Raw genomic sequence first — 19782 nt, forward strand, 5'->3', positions numbered from 1 at the left:
ACCGACAGATGGCCGCCTGGATCCCTGCTCTTAGTGGTCGGAAGTGCGGACGGAAATCTCACGATTACAGCAATTAGCTGATTTTCCATGGATGGATGTGATGAATATACCAGCCGTGGCTGTTTTTCTCCCTGTGGATATGGAGCAGCGGTTCCCCAAACTAGGGGTTTAGTAACCATCAGGGGTCCTTGAAGGGGGTCCAGAAGGTCCCCAGATAAAATAATTCCACTGTCTAATTCCACATGTTGGTGCACAGAGACATAATGATATATTGTGATTAAAGCAGGGATCATACTCTCCGCTTACTTCAAGATCCTCTTAGGATTTATTGCGATCTTGCCAAATATGGACATGAACTCTTTTCTGTCTTTGTGAAAACATAAAAAAAAAACCCCTGTGATTTGACGGTGCAGCTATTCAAAATCCCTCAGAGAATATGTGCAGTAGAGCCTGAAATATTTAAAGTTACAAATAATACAAAGTGGCACTGGCAACATGCAGGAGGAGGATTCATGGGACAGCAAACCTAAATGCTGACTGAGAAAGAATAACTTTTCTAATTACAAGGTTTTGACAAAGTTTGTGTATTTTACTGACTTTTCTAAGCAGCTCAATTCTGCTGTGAACTCAGTGCTAGACCTCTTAAATAACACCAGTGCTAATTAGTGACTTTTCTTTTTACTCTGTTTTTTTTTTCTATTAAAAAGACAAAACAGCCAAAGGCAACAAATACATAAATAATGCATTTATTACATTATTAATATTTTATAAGATCAAACGTTACACTTTTTTTCAAAAGCAAAAAATGAAATAATATTATTCTGCTGAGCGATCAACATACAGGCACAGACTGTTGTTTGGAAACATGCAGTAAAACATTAAAAATAAAGATTTTAATGCATTCTGGGGAGAATAACAGTTTGAATTCCATTTTTGGCATGGTTGCTACCAACACAGCAGCTCCAAAAGAGAAACCAACATTTGGGTTCAGCTGGTGGTTGTGTCAGTTTCTAGTAACTTCAGCAGAATGGGGCAGTTTCTTTTAAAACAATATTAGAATTTCAGCAGAAAAGTTCCTCTGTTCTGACTTTATCCACAGCAGCGCGGTCAGAAGAAGCACAGGCCGCTGTGCTGCTGCTGATAGCTGATATACGACTGGATGAGGGAGTCGGGGATCCGGGGCTTCACAGTGTTCAGGGCACTTTCAAAGTGTCTGGCCTCGATGTGCTGAGCTTTGATGTCCTCTTGTAGGGCCAGGAGGGCAGCCTCTCTGCATACTGCTGTTATCTGGGACAGGAAACAGACACAGATATTCAGCTGTCAGGCAGAACGGTCCATCCACTGAACACCACCGGATCACGTGAGCACAGTCACAGGCTGATCGACCTCAGCGACATGACTGCTGAGGGGAGATGTGTTATGGTAATGGAAAGAACTTTATTTATCTCTCTCTCTCTCTTGGAAATGCCTTCATCTTGTAAACATCAAAAACACTGCAGTACAGAGGGACAAACACAAGCAGGATATACACAAATCAAACGTTAATCTCTACAAACATGTATTTGTACCAAACAGACAAAAAAAACCTGGATGATCAGCCAGCAATTCCTTTACACTGGGAACAATGAAACATTGGATCTTGATTGTTTTAAACTGAAGCAGCCTCTGTGCTCATTGACTATGTTCTTGAGTGGGTTACCTGAAGAAATCTGATTTAATTACAATTTCACTATACAAATGACATACTGCAGTGAGTCAGTTCCTTTCATTCCTTGATGATGATGATGAATGTGAGAGCTGTAAAATACTTGTTTTTTGATTGACAGCGAGGTGAGAGAAGAGCCAACTCTAGCTTAATGACTGAAGTGCAAAATGTTGTTGCTAAAATTTGGGAATATTTTCATGTGCGTCATATAAATACAAGCGTTTATGTGGGACTTAAAAAGTGAACATCAGCATATAAGCCTTAAATAATAAGTTTAGTCATTACTTAGGGAGCTGAGAGAGTCACAAGAAGCTAACAGAACTCTTACCCATTTTCAAAAGTGAGTGGATATTCAGTCGTGCGGACATTTCTGGAGACAAAAATCTATCTAATATTCTCATTAGATGTGTCATGTAGCCAAAGAACCACATGTTGTTGGAACATGAGTTAAGTCACACACTAACAAGGAACTCTAATGAAAATATGTATAACATCTAAAGACTAAGTACTCAACTTTTTGAGGTTATTTAACTTAATCAACTAGGCTTGAGTAAGTGTTTATGCCTCAGTGTTTGCCTCCTGTTACACTTTTTAAAAACTTGATTTCAAGCTGTAGTGTAACCATATATAGGTAGAAAAACTGGTTTTCAGCCTCAGCCCTTTAAGATTTAATTTAACCGGCAGGATTATTTATGCGTCCAGACCAACATTTCTTATCTGCCGTGTCTGTAAATACAGTACCACTCCTGCAGCCTTTTTACTACCGTACGGATGGAGTTATGTAACGGCTGACATGGAGGAGTGCTGCAGCCAGTGCATTGACCTTTGGGAGAGATCCTGCACATGGCAAAGGAGTGACTCACTTCCGAATTGGTGGCGATGGCTGATGAAGGCCTAGGATAGAAGCACAGCTTTGTTCTGAGCCAGGGCAGCTTACACAACTCCCTGCAACAAGAGCCACGCAGGAAGCTATTGGCCTGTACAAGCAATGATAACGTCTGGTGGGAGGTTAGTGGGACAAACAGTCATGTGATGCAGCAGAGCCGTGGAATATTGAACAGTGAGAGTATGCATGCAGAGCAATGTTAGTGCACTGAAATTGTGCACTGGACCGAAGCGCCGCTGGTCACTGGCCTTCCCTCTACAGCCGCACTGTGTGGCGCACTGCGTCACATGCTAAATGATACTGAATATTCACAGGCTCAGTGAGCCGTACCGTGGTTGCTACTATCATGTATGTTGCACTGTACTGTTACACTGGATGTGAGGTCCTGCTGGTTTGTGTTTCACGTGTATCAGTAAATGAATACAGTCAAACTAAATCTTTGCTAGCTGCTAACACAAGGGTCAACAGACGGAGAAATGGTGCATTTATGTTAACGGCTTTAAGCATGTTGATTATGATTATAATTCAGCTTTTATTTAACAAAACAAACTCTTCTTAATGAAAACATGCTGAAGGTGTAATCTACTTTTGGATTAAATGAGCAATAAGACATAGTATTCTCCTAAAATGGGAAAGAATTAAGTTTAGTCTAGCTATTGTTTTATTCTTTTAGCAGACAGAGTGTCAAGCCAATGTTTGCAAGCTAGCTATGCTAGCAAATGTATTACTGTTCTAGTACTGCTCATCCTGCTCCAGTCCACTATTTTCTACTGTTTACTACTTGTTTTCCTTAAAAAAATAAACATTTACCTCAAAATTGTTGTTGTGATAATTTGAGGAAACGTTGGTTTGAGAGGGGAACAGTAGTTGTTAGTTTATGTAGCTAGCTTGCAAATGTTAGCAAGCAAACATAGCCAGACTATTTGTCTGCTAATATTACACAATAAACTGAATAAAAGGTAGCATAAACAGGTTTCACTGAGGCTGATTCATTAACAGTTACTGGTTATTTGTGGTGAAGAAGTGGTGAGTAGGTTGTCATCAAAGTGTTAGCCCACAACAGAACAAAGCTTTATGAAGGTAAAGTACAGAGAAGCAGTGACTGTCTTCACTTAGGTCAGCTAAAGGGGGTAGTGCGGGGTAAATAATAACACAGGTGTTATGTCCAAAAGGACAATTGTTTGCTCAGTATGAGGGAGGGGGATTCATTTGTTTTTTCCTGATTATTGTAACATCAAAAGCATATGACGGTGTACACGTCTTATCCCAAAACTCTATTTGAAAAAATATATTAATCTTGAATATGTTTATAAAAATGTAGTCACCTGAAACACATACAACGCATTGTCAACTGTTAGAGCACATGGCGGTCATGGCGTTTTTCAAGGCTAGAGAGTAAAATGAGGGGAGATAGCTGTCTGAATGTGCTCAGGCGCAGCTAGCATGCACGGCTCAGGACAGGTGCTTTGCAGATGTCAGGATGTGAGGCCTATTCCTCCCCCCACCCCGCCCCCCTTCTTCTTCTGTTTCGAGCCAATGAGCAACATGATTTAGGCAGGGTAAACACGCGGGGCCGGGTTAATTTTGTATGAGGGTTTCCCATCATTCAAGTCATTTAGGCCTGTCAGTAATAATGATGCAAAACAATGAGGCCATGTATCCCGGTTCCCTGTTTACAAACGGAGCGAGGGCGAGCGAGCAAGGGAAGAAGTTAGCGAGAGAGATGCCACATGTTGAACAATGTGATTTAGTGTTGTTTCCGAGCAACATCCATAAACAGGAACAGACAAACGCTGCAGCACAATCAAACTGTAATTTCTTATTTACGTTTAAACTTCACTTACAGGACATGTTTGCCCCCTTGTGCCTCAATCTCATGATTCAACAGTTAATAATTATTTGGTTGTTTACTTCCACAACACCCCTCGGGTTTATTAAAAAAAAGGGGGGGGAGGGGGGAATGTCCAGAGCTGCTCTGAAGTACACAAACGACACACACACAGGCCCCCACATTCATGCTCGCTGGGTTTATGAGCTGGTCTGTGAAGGCGATCAACAAGCCAGTGTTTCCCGCTGTGTGTTTGCCCGTTCAGGCCTTGAAAAAAAAATAAAGCCACAAAGGCAAACAGGGCGAGCGAAAGAGCCAGTTTGTTTGTAAACGTGAAGGCATTCCAAGACCGGAGCCAAAAGTCCAGCGCCGACCCCCCTCCAGCACCACCTTGATACCTCTGACCCCCCCAAAAATCAACCTACCGCCCCCTAAAGATGGGCCCCCCGCACTCCTGAGAGGGAAAAAGAGGAGGAAACTGCAAATGCAGAAATGAGATGTGTGTGTGTGTGTATGTGTGTGTGTGTGTGTGTGTGTGTGTATGGGGGGGTTCGGTGGCAAAGAGTGCTGACTTGTGGCGGCCCAGATAAATTATAGATCTCTCTCTTTTTTTAATTTTATTGCAATGCAGGCTTTATTTTTCATTCCCTTCATAAATTATGTCAGCAATCACTTAAATATATGGAGAGGGCTAAGCTGATGCATTGCAGCGGCTGCTCTCTGGTGATGTGGGCGAGCACACAGTTCCTGGAGGTGGCACGAAGCCAGCCGTAAAGGCAAAGCAAACTAAAGAAGAAAAAAAAAAAGTAATCATCAAGAGCCTCTCAGTTTGGAGACGGGCTAAAACTTGCTGACTCAAGATGACCCAAAAGTTGGCCTAATAGTGAGTCAAAGAGAGAGAGGTTTTGATGACGAAGCAAAAACTGTTTAAAGTAGCAGTTTGTGCAGTGAGCTCTTCCACTGCAACTGGTTCAGGTTAAACAGTAATGCCTGTGACTAAATGTCCTCAATATTCACTGACTCATTCCCTTCATCTTTTTATTCAGAAGACATTTGCCGATGATACATACAAACATTCTCTGTGACACACATATCTTCACACTGTTCGTAGTATCTGAGAAACGACCTGAGTCGGTCTGAGCTCAGACTATATGCAGTATAATGAAGTTGGCAAGGGTCTCAGGTCAGTGTGTCCATACGTCAGATGCCTGAGAGGATCCAAACAGAATCTCTATCGGCTGATAAGATGGTCGACATGAGAAAAATGTGTATTCCTGAAGTGAGATGAAGTGTGTGAACTGTGACACAAGTGAAATGACCTGTACGTCTGCTCTTTTTAATTGGTACGGGGGTTCTCTGTCTTTTTGGGTATGTTTGGGTCTACTGCACTTTGGATTTGGGCCAACTATTTCAGGACGTTCCTTGAAGAATGATAGCATCAGTCATCGGAGAAAATGCCTAAAATCAGCACATGCTTATGCTTAACTGACAAAGACCTCTAGTGACTCTTGACAAAGTGTCGTACTTTGACAGGGGAGACCCCTGCTCCTCACACGATTCATTCCAACAGTCAATGATGGTTTCTTTTACCCATGATGACCAAAATAACAATCTTCTCCCAACTCTAATTATGCCGGCTTGGGGCCTAAACCTGACCAAATTTAAACCAGAGCAGTGGGAAAAGGGTAATTTTTGACCGTAATGGTCTTGATTATGTTTAATTTGTACTTGATGGTCTTCAAGTCCCTTTTGCATTAATTTACACATGTCAGATTTGGGTAGATTTCCCTCGTGTCTGTTTTGGATCTGTGGAAAACAATGTTTGACCCATGAATCAGTCCCTCTACTGGCAGGTGGGAGAACAGAGCATGGTACCCATTTATGAGCCTGTAAACGTCCATTAGTTCATTAGCTCCATTCATTATATAGCTCCAAATCACAAGAGTTTTGCAATTCGTACGACATACAACGGATCCCTCTTCAAGGACGTACAGGCATGTAATAGATACCGTATGTACAGCAGTAGAGGAAACAGAACAGACATAGAATTACTTACAATATTAAGTAAATAAAGTAAAATATAAGGTACATAAAGTATAACATTCATTTCATCACCTCTTGTCCCGACCAGCAGCATAAAGATTTAAACATAAAGCTCCTTCCTACACCACAGCCACCACCAGCAGAAATGTCCGGAATCCTTGTGTCAGTCATTCCACCTTAATAAAATGTCAGCAGAGCCTCTTAAACCGCAGAGCTTTTAAATGGGTCGCTGGAAAAGTGATAGATACTCAATTGGATCGCCCACCACATCCTTGTTTCCACATATTCCTCTAATGACAAGTTTCCCCTGGTGGTTCTCAAAGTCCTCTGAAAGCCAAGCCTCACATGCATGAATGTACAAACACACACGCAAATTCTTAAACACTGAAATGTTTGCAAGGACATATGCACATCTTGCTGAAAAAGAATTGCTGTCAATAAGAGTCAGATGAAGTGGTGAGGAGGAAGGGGTCAGACTACCATGATGACATGTATTCTGGAGGCCTTCACTGTCTGTCGGTCATTTCAGGAAAAATCATTTAGATCTCCTTTTGATCTTTAAGTGGTTCGTCTCCAAAAGGAAAGGAAGGGAGACAGACAGGCAGAAAGTGATCCTATGTAGAAGCTATTAACAGAAGTTTGAATTCAATATGGATGTTCAGAAATACTACTTTAGGCGAGCTGAAATTCATTTCCAGCATCAACCTTCAGGCGGCAGACCAGGGGGGCCGAGGGGGGCAGTTTAGAGCACGAGAAGAAGAAGAAGAACGCGGTCTGGAACAGATGGAGGGTTGGTCTAGCTCTTGACAGCAGACTACAACAGACAAGAGTCAAAGCGCTAGAAAAAAACAACAGGGTCAAGTAGTTCATCATGTCTAGACCTGGATCCTGGTTTAACTCAAGTGTTCGACTGAATGGAGAGAAATATGGAGCGATTTCACTTGCAGAGGGGGGAAAGATGGGACATGACTGGCATCAAAACAACTTACTGAATTTGAATTGTTTAAGTATAGAGAGTGGAAATATAAGTTAATGAATGAACCAACTCAGTGATGAACTAACGTCTTTACTAACAGCTAATAAAACACTTACCTTACGTAATGGTAATAAGACATTAATATGAACTTTTGGGTTGCCAGGTGGAGAAAAACCCCCTCTGACCACTCATCCTCTGGAAAATAGCTGCAAGGTATCCGGAGCAAAATCCACTTAATCACATTTACAACTGGAGACTTACTGTTAAAAAAACTTTATAACACTACACAATACAATTCGTGACTCTTCGGGTTCCTTGCCAATACTTGCTGATAGCTTATTAGAATGGAAGAAACCCATGATTATAAATGGCTTTATAAACATTTGAAGTTACACAGCTGATGGCATATTAGAAAGTTGGACCCAATACCCTTTATTAATGATTAACATACTATTTATAACAGTAAGCTTTATGGCTGATTAAGAAGTGAGAAACCTATGGCTATTTATTAGTGGATTATTAACTTCAGACTTGGTGGTGTCACTTTTTATAATAATTCATCAAGTCTACTGTGAACCATTAACAAAGGGTAAAGGGTTTAGCTTTCTAACAAGTTATCGATTATAGATGTTGTTTATAATAGTTTCTTACGATACAGTTGTCATAAAGACCTTACTATTGATTTTCAAAGCATTAGTAAATGATTTTGACAACTAATGAAGCCATTAGTTACAACTTCTAAACCCTTTATTCAGTATGCCTCATGTGAAGTGGTACCAGACTTTGTACAGCCTGATTTAAAATTCCAGTATTTTGACAGCGGGATTTCGGTCAGTGAAGCCATCCTAATGGGGCTAAGACATTAGGATGGGCACGTGCAGGGCTCATTTTGCTCAAGGCTGCAGGCCCTCGCTCGCCTCCCATGCTCCCAGCCATTAGGGTGCCACAACATGAAACCGTGGATACAACAGCGGCCTTTATGCTCTATTGGTCACTGCACCGCACTCCCCTCTGTAGCCACAACTACACCCTATATCATGCTGCTTGACTGCACACAGGCGATACCATGTTTGACATATATACTGTATGTAGAGTGATATACTACAGCATGTCCAGCGCTATATGTGAGGTCCTGTTGTCCTTGTAAGATAAGGCAACACAAAACTTTAATGACCCCAGAGAGGAAATTAGGCCACTGTAGCAGCAAATGGTAACAAGATACAGCAAAGAATAACAGAATATAAATAAGAACATAGCAAAGTGGAGGTTACATAAACACACCCGACACTTTTTAGCACTAGAACATGGCAAGCAGAAATATATGAGTAAAATAAAGAGTTAGGAGTATCAACATTTAGATGGGAGTGCAAAATAGTGACAGTAAAAACCGTAAGCCCTTTCGAGGTCAAGAAACAATATATGCTAAAAGAAAACCACACATGCAGTATGAAAAAGGAGAAAATCGTAAAAATTCCCAAAGATGCATAATATATAAAAAACACACCAGCAAACAAGGATATAACAGTCATATAGAATGGGAAAAAAAGGCTTGAGTTCATAATAACAGACTGCAGAAGGAGTGCAAGGAAATACACAAGTTGTACCATATGTCAGATTTATTTAAAATAGATTCAAAAATAAACAAAACCCATGTTGCATCCCATCACAAAACTCCACAAGTTCATGTAATATATGCGTGTCACAAACACACTGTACATGTAGACATGTGCACTGATGCACACAGTGACACTCCAATGTGCATCCTACATGTTCACAGCAAAATAAGTATGGAAATGTATGCTATTTTCCTGCAGTATTTCCCTGGAGGAGGTGAGCGGCGCGTGCCATGAGACAACCTGTTCAGCGCGACAAAAATAAACCCTTCTCAAGAAGTGGAGGGGGTGAAAAAAATATCCCTGCGACTTCTGGCAGTGCATACCAACGTTCTCAGGTCAAATCTGTCTGGTGTACTTTTTCGCTTCCTACTTCAACAAAGGCGCTCAGTGAGTGTATCAGACAGCCTTAATGAAGGGCTTGTTAGCCGGGCTACCGGCAGCAGATCCACTAGACCCGGAGTGTGTGTTTACTATCAATCCGCCCTTGTGTCTACAGCGGGCTACATCCAGTACTCCACCTCCTCCCTCTTGCCTCACCCCCCTCCCCTCACACACAAACGGCCACATTTACAGGAGTGAGTCCCAACACCCCCCTGCCCGCCTCCCACAAAACCTCTCCTCCATCACTCCACAAGTCCTGCACACATACGCTACAGTGCACCACCACGCACACTCTCACAACACACTGCACTTGCTCACGTACAGTTCAAAATGAACTGAGCTTGCATTTGCACATGTGTGTCGGCTACGCACTCATACGTAACTCACTGCACTTGCAGGGCCACACAAATAAGGTTTATAGGCCGGTGAACTGCTACACAGCCATGTGTAACCACACATTCATACAGGTACAAATGCATGTACGCACACACCACCACCACCTACACCACACACATACGTACAGTAATAGGTACATGCCTGCATGCAAACATGTACAGTCTTTCATTCTTGTATGGCAAACAGGAATATTTGCCTGACGAACAGTAAAACACTCATTTAAGCCTCAGAAGTCACGGCTAGAGGTACCAGTTTATTCAAAACAATGAATCTACAGATTGTTCATTAATTGATCCTTTGGTTGATAAAACGTCAGAAAGCAGAGTTCTAAAAAAGGTGAAACTTTGTTTTTTGTTTGACTAAGATACTCAGTGTAATATTATTTAAGAAAATAGCAAATCTTCACGTTGGAGGAGTTGGAACTGGCTAATGTGTTGCATGTTGCTTGAAAACTGACGGAACCAATGATTGATTATAAAAACAGTTGCTGCTTAAATTCCTGATGGCCGGCAAATTGATTAATCATCTAATCGTTTGGTAAACATGATAAATAGCACATTGCTTCTACTTGATACCATGGAAAACGCTGACAGTCACAAATGGTTAGAAATTGTTTTTTAGGTGGTAAACAAATGCCAAACCCAAAGTGAAGCAAAACTACATAAACAACACTGACGCCTGAATATACAGATGCATAAAACACATAAATTGTTGGCTAGCCGACATCTAATGCCAGAGATGATATTGGCTCCAAGAGGTGCTCTTATGCAAATGGTTAAATATTAACTCCCACCCTTAAAATTACCCCGACCCCACCACAGTATCCCCACCATCACCATAACCCCCCTCACAAAGAAAGAAAAAAAGAAAAAAGAAGCCACGCTGCATCCAATTTTCAGAGAGGAAATTGAATAATATATAAATCAAACGATGTCGGGGGTGCAGAGCCCAAACTCTCAACCAGAAATAAAACGTTTCATCCGCCAAAAAAAAAAAAGCAAAGAGGAAGTGTCTGCAGTGACATGCCTCCGCCATGAGAAACAAGGCCTGACCACAGCTCCATGTGAAACCTATTTAAGATTACAGGGCGAGAGAGAGCGAGAGAGGGGGTTAAAGAGAGGGAGGTGAGGTTAAGTACGGAGGGAGCAGAGTCACGTGGGGAGAAAGGGGGAGAACGGAAACATGGCACATGATCATAAATAGAGTGTGTGCGTGTGTTTTTGTGTGTGTGTGTGTGTGTGTGTGTGTGTGTGTGTGTGCCACGGGTGAACGTGCACATGCTTGTGCTCTCAGCAGAGGAATTTAGATTCCATAGAAAACTCTGATGATGAAAGTGTGTTGGTGTGGGCTTTTCTTCAGCATACGTTTCCAGCTGAGACAATAGAGACGAAGGGAAGATATTACACACGAGCACTGCAGCAGACAGAAACCTTTGTATGCTGGAGCAGGATCATGTAGGCCTGAGAATTGAGTTGTGCATACACTGTATATATAGAGCCTATTCTTCTTCTTATTCTTCTTTGTCATTAAACAAAAACACAATTATGCTCAAAAAGGTGGTTCTCTGGCTCCACCCACTGAGGCTGAAGTAAAACAGTAAGATATCTGCTATGAATATATAACAAGCTAAGATATCTGTCTTCAGGAAATGCTTTCATAGTGACTGGAAATCGAACACAGTAAAGTCGAGACAGTAAAGGCTCGATGTTTTCTGGCCACGCAGAAAATGTTTGTCATGAAAGTGGAGGATGCTCCCCTGTTGCATGACTCACTGGTAGGTAAAGTGATTTTCAGATGGAAACCTCCTACAAAGGCTAGCAAATAACTTCCATGTTGGGTGGCTGGGTGTTATCGTCTCAGGCTCCTACCCACCTTATGTTTTGGAAAGACCCATGTGGGATGGCACCTGTGTTGGGGCTACACAGTGTCTGTGTGTGTGTGTGTGTGTGTGTGTGTGTGTGTGTGTGTGTGTGTGTGTGTGTGTGTGTGTGTGTGTGTGTGTGGGGGGGGGAGGTTTTAACTGGGCCTCGCCTTTAAGGGCATATTTGTCCTCGCCCCTTAATCAGACGAATGAAAGCTCCACATTCTCCCTGGACCTGGGAAGGCAGGGATGGCATATTTACCAAACACACCCACACTGAAGTGACCTGAAGTTTGTGTGTGTGTGTGTGTGTGTGTGTGTGTGTGTGTGTGCATGTGGTAATGTCAAGGTAGGTAAAACTCCACCTGTGTGATGTGCGCCACTGAAATTTTCTTCTTCCTGTTTGCATCTTTCATACACACTAAGATACAGAGTACCTGTATACATGCAGTGAATGTTCACATGTATCAGTAAATCAAGTAAAAACAACAAAAAATGTAAATATGTTTCAGAGTATCTTAAGGATCTGCTGTTACTGCCAAATGTACATAATTTACTTTAAAAAGCAATCCACCAATTTAGCTTTTTAAATTCCATACATTCTTCTTCTGTCAAAACCTACATTACCCACAACGCAACTCGGCCGCTGACAGTTTGGTCAGCAATTTGGGTGTGTGCCGCTAGTTTTCAAACTTGTAGTGTTCAACCCAAATCAATGCTGCCTCAAGTGATGTCACTTAAGGCAAATTGAGTTCACGCAGCTCCCTCTGGAACCCACAGAGGACTTTATACAACTGTTTTACCACAAATGCAATAGCACTCCTCAAGACCTGTAAACAGACTTCGATGTGTAAAACCAGTGGGGCCCCCCTTTAAAGCGAGACTACATACTTTTTTGCGGCCACAGTGGCCACAAGCGGTAATTACACGATAATGGCACATCATCATGTTTATCTGTTACATGCTAAAACCAGACCAAATAAGACTGTAGTGACAAAACCCTTCAGTGTATTTATGAAAGAAAAATTGTTCATTCAGAAGTTACATAATGTCACTTTAAATGCCAGTCATTATTTATTCCATAACCTTTAGAATCAACAGACTTTTAGCAAGTATAAAACAGTTTTTTTTAAACATTAGAGAGTTAAACTGTTGCCATTTTCTTTCAGCCTTTCAAAAGAGATACATCACAATTTACACAGAAATTCCTTTTATATAATTAGAAGTGAGTTAATGGTCTCTCCTCGACACTGTATATTTCCCTTCTGGCTGTCCTTTTCTAGTTTCATTAGCTATTTTCAGGTCATTCTACCTTCCTCTCCCTCTCCCCCCACATTTTGGCATCCACCTCTCCTTTTCTTCCTACCTTTCCTCTCGCTTCCTCTGTCTTTCCTACCTTTCTTGCTTCATTTATTTCTTTTTTTGGCTTTTGCTGCCCACGTTCTGTCTTCCTGCCTGGCCAAGGGAAACAGTATGACTAGTACGATTGAGGGCTCATATTTCCGAGGAAAAATTCAATTTGTGCTCACCATGTACTTGCACTTGAACCACAGCGAAGGCTTTATATATAAAATGTAAAATTAGGGCCGATTGGAGCCATTTCCCTCTCAGCGATCGTTGGCCTTTTGCAAGCCACAAGCAGCCTGCTGGCTGAAGCGATGAGGGAACTGTTTTCTTTTTTAACCTTTATTCAACCTGCGAGTGTCGACTTAGAACAACATATTCACAATGACAAGAGGCAAAGGGCCTGTTGGGGAGGAAGTGAGGCAAAGTGTTTCACAGAGTTAGAGGTGTGAAAGGCTTTTTCCTCGCAGCCTTTGTCGAACTGTTGACTGTGTTTTCCTTGTCGACTATGTTTTTCTCTGAGTGGCAGCGTGACCGCTTCTGTGGTCACACACACACACACACACACACACACACACACACACACACACACACACACACACACACACACACACACACACACACACACACACACACACACACACACACACAAGATAGAGGATAAACCATATTTTGGAAAATCACTGCCAATTTCAGACCTCGTCAGACACGCATTCCACCAAAGCTGACATGTTTATTTGATGATTACAGATCTCTTTTTCTTAGAGAGTCCTGGATTGATGGCGTACACCAGATTTGCACGTTGTGTAATGTCACTGTTACTCAAACAGCAACACGTTTTGTTGATGCATTTTTTTGCGCCTGTGTCCTTGGTGATAAAAATCTTTGCAACAACAAATACCGGGTCATAAATCAGACAGACGCAGAAGGAACAGCCACAACCACAACAGGTGTTAAGAGGAAACCATTTGTCTTCCTGCGAGGGTGGTTTTGCTCTGTGTGTGTGCGTGTGTGAGAGTGTGTCATCATGGTGTGTGTGTGTCATCATACAAGGTTCTGCTCGGGTTTCTATTTTAAAATGCAACCCCAAAAAAAAACTAATTATCATTTAAAAACTACTTTTATGTCCTTTAACTGATCCAAAAATGCATCACAGCTTCATCGAGTTACAAGTTAACACACTGACTTTGTTGACAGGGAGCTGCAGAGGTGCACAGTAATCTAGGAAAAGGAGAATATTAAGCATCACAGGCGTTGCATTGACGTCAAGGCAGACTGTTGATCTGCCTGATTTGTACGTCCTGCATTGGAACAGACTTGCTCCTGCCAGTGTGAAGAGAAAAAAAAAAAACAAGAGTTAAGAAAACAATTGCGCCAGTGAGTTTGAATGGCTGTCAGCCAAGCGTCTCAGACACCTGGGCTCGGACCAAACAGCTCTCCCCCTGTTGGAGGGAAAAGACCCACCGCTATGGAGGTCGCGGTCGGTCAAAGGCATCTGTGACTGAACAAAAAGATATTCTGATACGGCTGAACGCTGCTGCTTGAGGTTTTATTAAAATGCCTCAACAACCAACCCCCCCTTCAAGGCAGATGGATGTTATAACACTGCGAGAGCTGGAGGGAGGGAGGGAGGGAGGGTGGATGGGTGGGTGGGTGGCGGAGTTGGCACTGCCTGTGAGTTGTCCTCTCTGCTACGTGTTCTGCATCCAAACAGCAACTTCCAGTTCTGTTCTTACTGTGTTCACGCAGGGAAATCCTGAATTTCTTTTGTCAACAACTTGTCAACATCTGCTAAGTGCTCATTGCTGTGGTGTTTTTGCACTTCACCTCCTGGAGGTCACCTGCCAATCACACAGCTCAGGGAGGTCTGTGACACCATCTGTTGATGAAGTTTGAGCTTCTGTAATTTCTGCACTCGGTGAATGTCATTCATCCAAACATACTGTATTGAAGAAAACACATCAATCCTGTGCAGTCCAGGATTTTTCCAGAGAAAGAAGACCTAACATCTTTACAGTGTGTATGTTCAAGCATCGGCAAACGAGAGAAGCAAAACAAATATTTATTTTTAATGAAAATATCAGGTGATTACGCAGTGCTGAGGCATTTTTATTCCTTTAGTCCTTCATGCACAGAAAATATCTATAAACATATATTCAAATATTTAATAGAAAAGAAGACAGAAAACAATAAAAAAGGCAACTAGAAAGACATTTGAAGAGTGCAGACATTTACCAAAGTCCATATCCCAGTCTTCTATTATATGCAAGTGCAACCATATATATGTCAATATACCAACTGACCTATGTATGTACAAAAAAGCACAATAAGTATATGTATATACATATAATATGTACAATATATGTAATATCAGTGTAATATGAAAGTTATAGTGAACCGGGCTTAAGTTTTTGTTGCAAAATCCTTACCAATCGTATTGATTAGGCATTCACATTTGAAGTCTTTTGACCCTTTGTTTCATAATTTGTACATCTTTTTGACATACAGATTGGTATAGTCCAACATCCTGTAATATTGAGATTTCTTACACAACCCCATCCAACAAAGTCAATGGAGCTAACAAGGCAGTGAAATGGAAAGTCTACAAGACGTACTACTGAGTTAAATTTGTTTGCCAAAGGTTTTGGAATACTGAAGGGCTTTCTGCAGGATCAGTACTTTTCTATTTCTTTACTGGATTCAATTAAAGCTCCCATCTGGACAAAACTGTATCTAGCCAAATAAGAAAGACATAATGTGCAATTTACCACTGATTTAGAACTTTCCCAGAGTTTGAAACCTGCAGAATCATGGATGAGACAAGTAAATATGCACATTGGCAATAACTTAATTACATAAAAAAAAGTTTTGTGACTAAATGAGTTATGTGTTTCTACTCTACTCTAATTTTTACAGGAAAACATTCTCAGCCCTATAGCAAGTTCACAATGAATTCTGTTTATGTTGAAATACATTTTTTTATTGAAACCTGAGAGGGCTTCAGCTTTTCAGCAAGGCTACAAACAAGGCCTGGAACCGACTCAGTGCATGTGACAGGGTGCAATAAATCCTCCAGGTCTTTTTCCTGTCAGGGCTTGATCATAAACAGAAAAAAAAGAGAGAAGTGGAGTAGCATCACACCTTCCTCGGGAGCGAGTTAAACCCTTCTACTTCTTCTTCTTCTTGGAGACAACACTACGATTAAAGTATCAAATGTTGCTTCTGTTCAGAAAGTGATGGCAGAGGTGAGGAAAGAGAGCCAGCAGCAATTTTCTGGGCTGAGTGTGAGTTAAAGGTGTGTGTCATTGTCTGTGTGTGTGTGTGTGTGTGTGTGTGTGTGTGTGTGTGTGTTTGTGTGTGTTGTCTGTGAAGGGTTTAGTGGGAAGGTGAGTGTTGGGAAACCAGATGTCACTCCGGGCAGATAGGAAGACAGGTGATTTTAACAAGCTTCTAGCTCCCAGCTGACAACAACTGCGTCTTCCTGCATGACCCCCCACACCCACCCAGCTCCTACTCCTCTCGACCCTGCCTCCCTCTCCTCTCAAACAAGTCTGAAATCCCAGGAATGTAATTAAAGGCAAAGCTTCAGGTAGTCAGCCTGCCAAGACCGAGGACTGAACATGCTCAGTGCGCCCATTGGTCCAGTCGCCTCTACAACGACATGCACGCCATCCGCAAACACTTGAGTAATCGGCCCCCTCATTGAGTATTTATACGGACAGAAAAGACAAAGTAATAAAAAATTTTTTTACCAAATTTGATCCCTGGGTCAAGAGGATAAATCTGGGCAGGAAAGGTTGGGCTTCAGCGAGAGCTCTTGCTTCAATTGTTTTCATGTCAGTGGCCAACAGATAAGAGAGTGGTTCTACTGGGTAACTTCCAGATGTCAATGTGTGAATGGGAGTAAGGAGCAGGGTGTTAAATGTGTTCATGCTCATGAAATAACCCTTAAATGACCTGAAATATACAATATCTATCTGAAATATGCAATGAACAAGCACACAATGTGATGCAGAGAAATGCAATACCTTCCTGAAACATTAAGGTTCAGAAAGAAGTTGTTGCAGGGCATATTGGATTGCATTACACAGTAGGCCTACAGGTGCTCTAGTTATATGTCAGATTATCTTTAGATTACTTTATGTACACTCTATAACATAGTGCCACATGGACTTCTATTTAATGGTAGACAATTACATGACAGGATTAATGTTAAAAAGTGAGAAGCAAACATTGTCCAATCATACACAATACTGCTGGTGTTGTGCGATTTGGCTATTATATTGTAAAGGACCCGAGATGCATGCACTACAGCAAGATCAATTGTGTCACATCAACAGACACAGGCTCACTTGCACATTGCAGCTATGTCACTGCAGACCCACAAGCTGCTGTGTGTCAATAATGGGAAACATGCAGTGGCCTTTAGGCTGGTATTACAACAGATACTAAGAATTTAGTATGTTATTATAGGCAGGGTGGCAGGTTTGCGACCAAAGGAAACATTTGGCTTCAATCTCAACAACGTGTCGAAATTTTCATTCTGCCTTGTTCGCTGCCGCCAACACCTGCAACATGTCAACAATGTCAAGTGACTAGTTGCAGGCCATGAGGCAAACAGGCCATGGCAACAACAAATACAAAAAGAATACAGGATAGAATATTTAGATATAAAGGATATTGCTAGAGTGGATTATGTTAGTGAGCATGCAGAATCTGAACTAAGCAAGTTGTTTATAAGGTAATAAAAGTAATCAACAACGAAGCTCCATGATGACACCAACTGCAGTTGACAGAAGATCTGTCACACAACTGTAAAGCCTCCACACGAGCAGCCGACACACACAGAGAGATGAGAATGCAATGCAAGCAAGTGAGAACATGAGAGGGGGAGATGGAGAAAGTCGGTGACAGTGTGTATGAGATGAGAGTTGAAACTGGACTCTTCATAGTGGCCTCCGGCTTCAATAAGCATCTCACTGTTGATTTACTGGCCCCCCCACCCCCACCCCTTTTTATCCAGTTTGCTCCCTGGCATCGCAGGGCTTGACGCACGGCTAACCGATGCTCGTCAGCTGTGGCTCACCCAGCTGCCTGCTGCATTACCAGTTAGCATGCCAAGTTAAATATAATGGCTCAGCGCTCTGTCACACAGAGATGGAGAGGTCCAGCTACTCTCGATGTCCACACCAAGGCAATACCACTCATTCCTCTCAGTTATATAAGCTTTTAACTTTGCCAGAGGGTGTGTGGTACATTAGCTTGTCGTGATACTGACTAAGACAATGTAAAAATGGTATATATTTCTAATTTGCAAATATATTGCATGATACAGTATGTTTGATATTTACTGCATGTAGGCTTCATTTGTTATTTTATTCAACTAACAAAGTTTGAGATCATTATTAGAATTGCCTTTTGTGTTTTACAGACGTTTTCTTGTTAAGATTTATTTATTTGTTTTATAGATTTATACATATACATAGGTAGGCCTATTGTTTATTTTCCAAAATAGCATCTGGAAATGACTCTTTGTTCATCTAAGAAATAGGTGAAAATCACATTAAAAAGCGGAAACACAAAAATCTGTGTGAAAACTGGATTTCAACAAGCATATTTAGAGCGCAAACACTTTGCAGTTTAACATTTTGTTATTATATTTTAGTCAGAGGAACATAATCAGCAGCTGACTTATCTGATTGCTTTTCCCTCTTATTTACCAGAAACGATTTCTGAGTGGTCAGCCTGGCAAGAGGATCTCATTTACTGTGAACTGTAGTGATCGGTTTCTTCCTGCTGCAGGAAATACAAACACTTTTGAATTAGTAGGGGGATGCGATCTAGATAAAAAAGTGCTCTTTTTAAAAATTCTGGATGGTGTTCAGTAAAAAATAGGTTAAAAAGACTTAAAATGATGAGCCTTTTACCTTGATAATGATGTTAAGTTAAATATATTACCCATTACAGTGACATAGTGTAAAAACAGGTGCTTTGATGTTAAAACTTCAAACTTCCAGTATGCAGAGCGAGTCCAGTCAAGATGGGACTAATCAACAGTCACAGTCAGTGGCTTCGGACATTTACTTGTTTATTTACTTCTTGATTTGCTGCATTTGTCTCTTGGTGCTCTTTTCTTGTAAACACAGCATTATCTTTAGTACTGTGTTGCTCTGTTATCTGTATCCTGTTTTCTCTCAAACTTCCCCTCAGTGATCACGGGAGTTTAAGGTTTCATCTAATCTAATTTGATCTATAGCGCTGGTATGTAAAATATAATACGTACACAGGTGAGACCCGGCTTTTTTTTCCACCTATGAACTCTTATCAGCTTGACTGTGGCATGCCTTTGAATTTTTGTGGGGTTTCGAGAACTCAGTGGCAAGTGACTGCAAACCTCCATTCCACAGATGAGACACTATACCAGAAACCCCGATGTCAAACACAACACCTGATAGCGGGGGGTAGGTTTCTTACTGCATACCTCCACCAGGTGTACGCCTGCTTTAGGCTGCTTTTTGGGTGGGGGCTGCCGAGTCAGGAATCAGGTAGAGAGCATGTACTTTCAGGATATGAGGAGGCCCTATAGATAACCTCAGAGTGCCCTCGAGAGGATCATGTCAAAAGAAAGGACAGAAACACCTCAACACCTCCCCATCCTGATCAGACTTGATTTTAGAACCGATAAGCAGTTTTCTGAGCTTGCCGAAAGAAAGGTGTGAGTGTATACATGCATGTGTGTTTAGAAA

General features: G+C 41.6%; 1 protein-coding gene across 1 annotated transcript in view; it reads right to left on the reverse strand.

The window, feature by feature from the left end:
- Positions 1 to 730: 730 nt before the first annotated feature.
- spata5 (spermatogenesis associated 5) overlaps positions 731 to 19782 on the reverse strand; it is a 112239-nt gene continuing 93187 nt past the window's right edge. The window contains exon 17 of the mRNA XM_051421310.1: positions 731 to 1287. Within this exon, the coding sequence (XP_051277270.1) occupies positions 1108 to 1287 (180 nt within the window). The 3' untranslated portion in view covers positions 731 to 1107. The remainder of the gene's footprint in view (positions 1288 to 19782) is intronic.

This window comes from Dicentrarchus labrax, unplaced genomic scaffold (assembly GCF_905237075.1).
Source record: "Dicentrarchus labrax unplaced genomic scaffold, dlabrax2021, whole genome shotgun sequence".
NCBI classification, from domain to species: Eukaryota; Metazoa; Chordata; class Actinopteri; family Moronidae; genus Dicentrarchus; species Dicentrarchus labrax.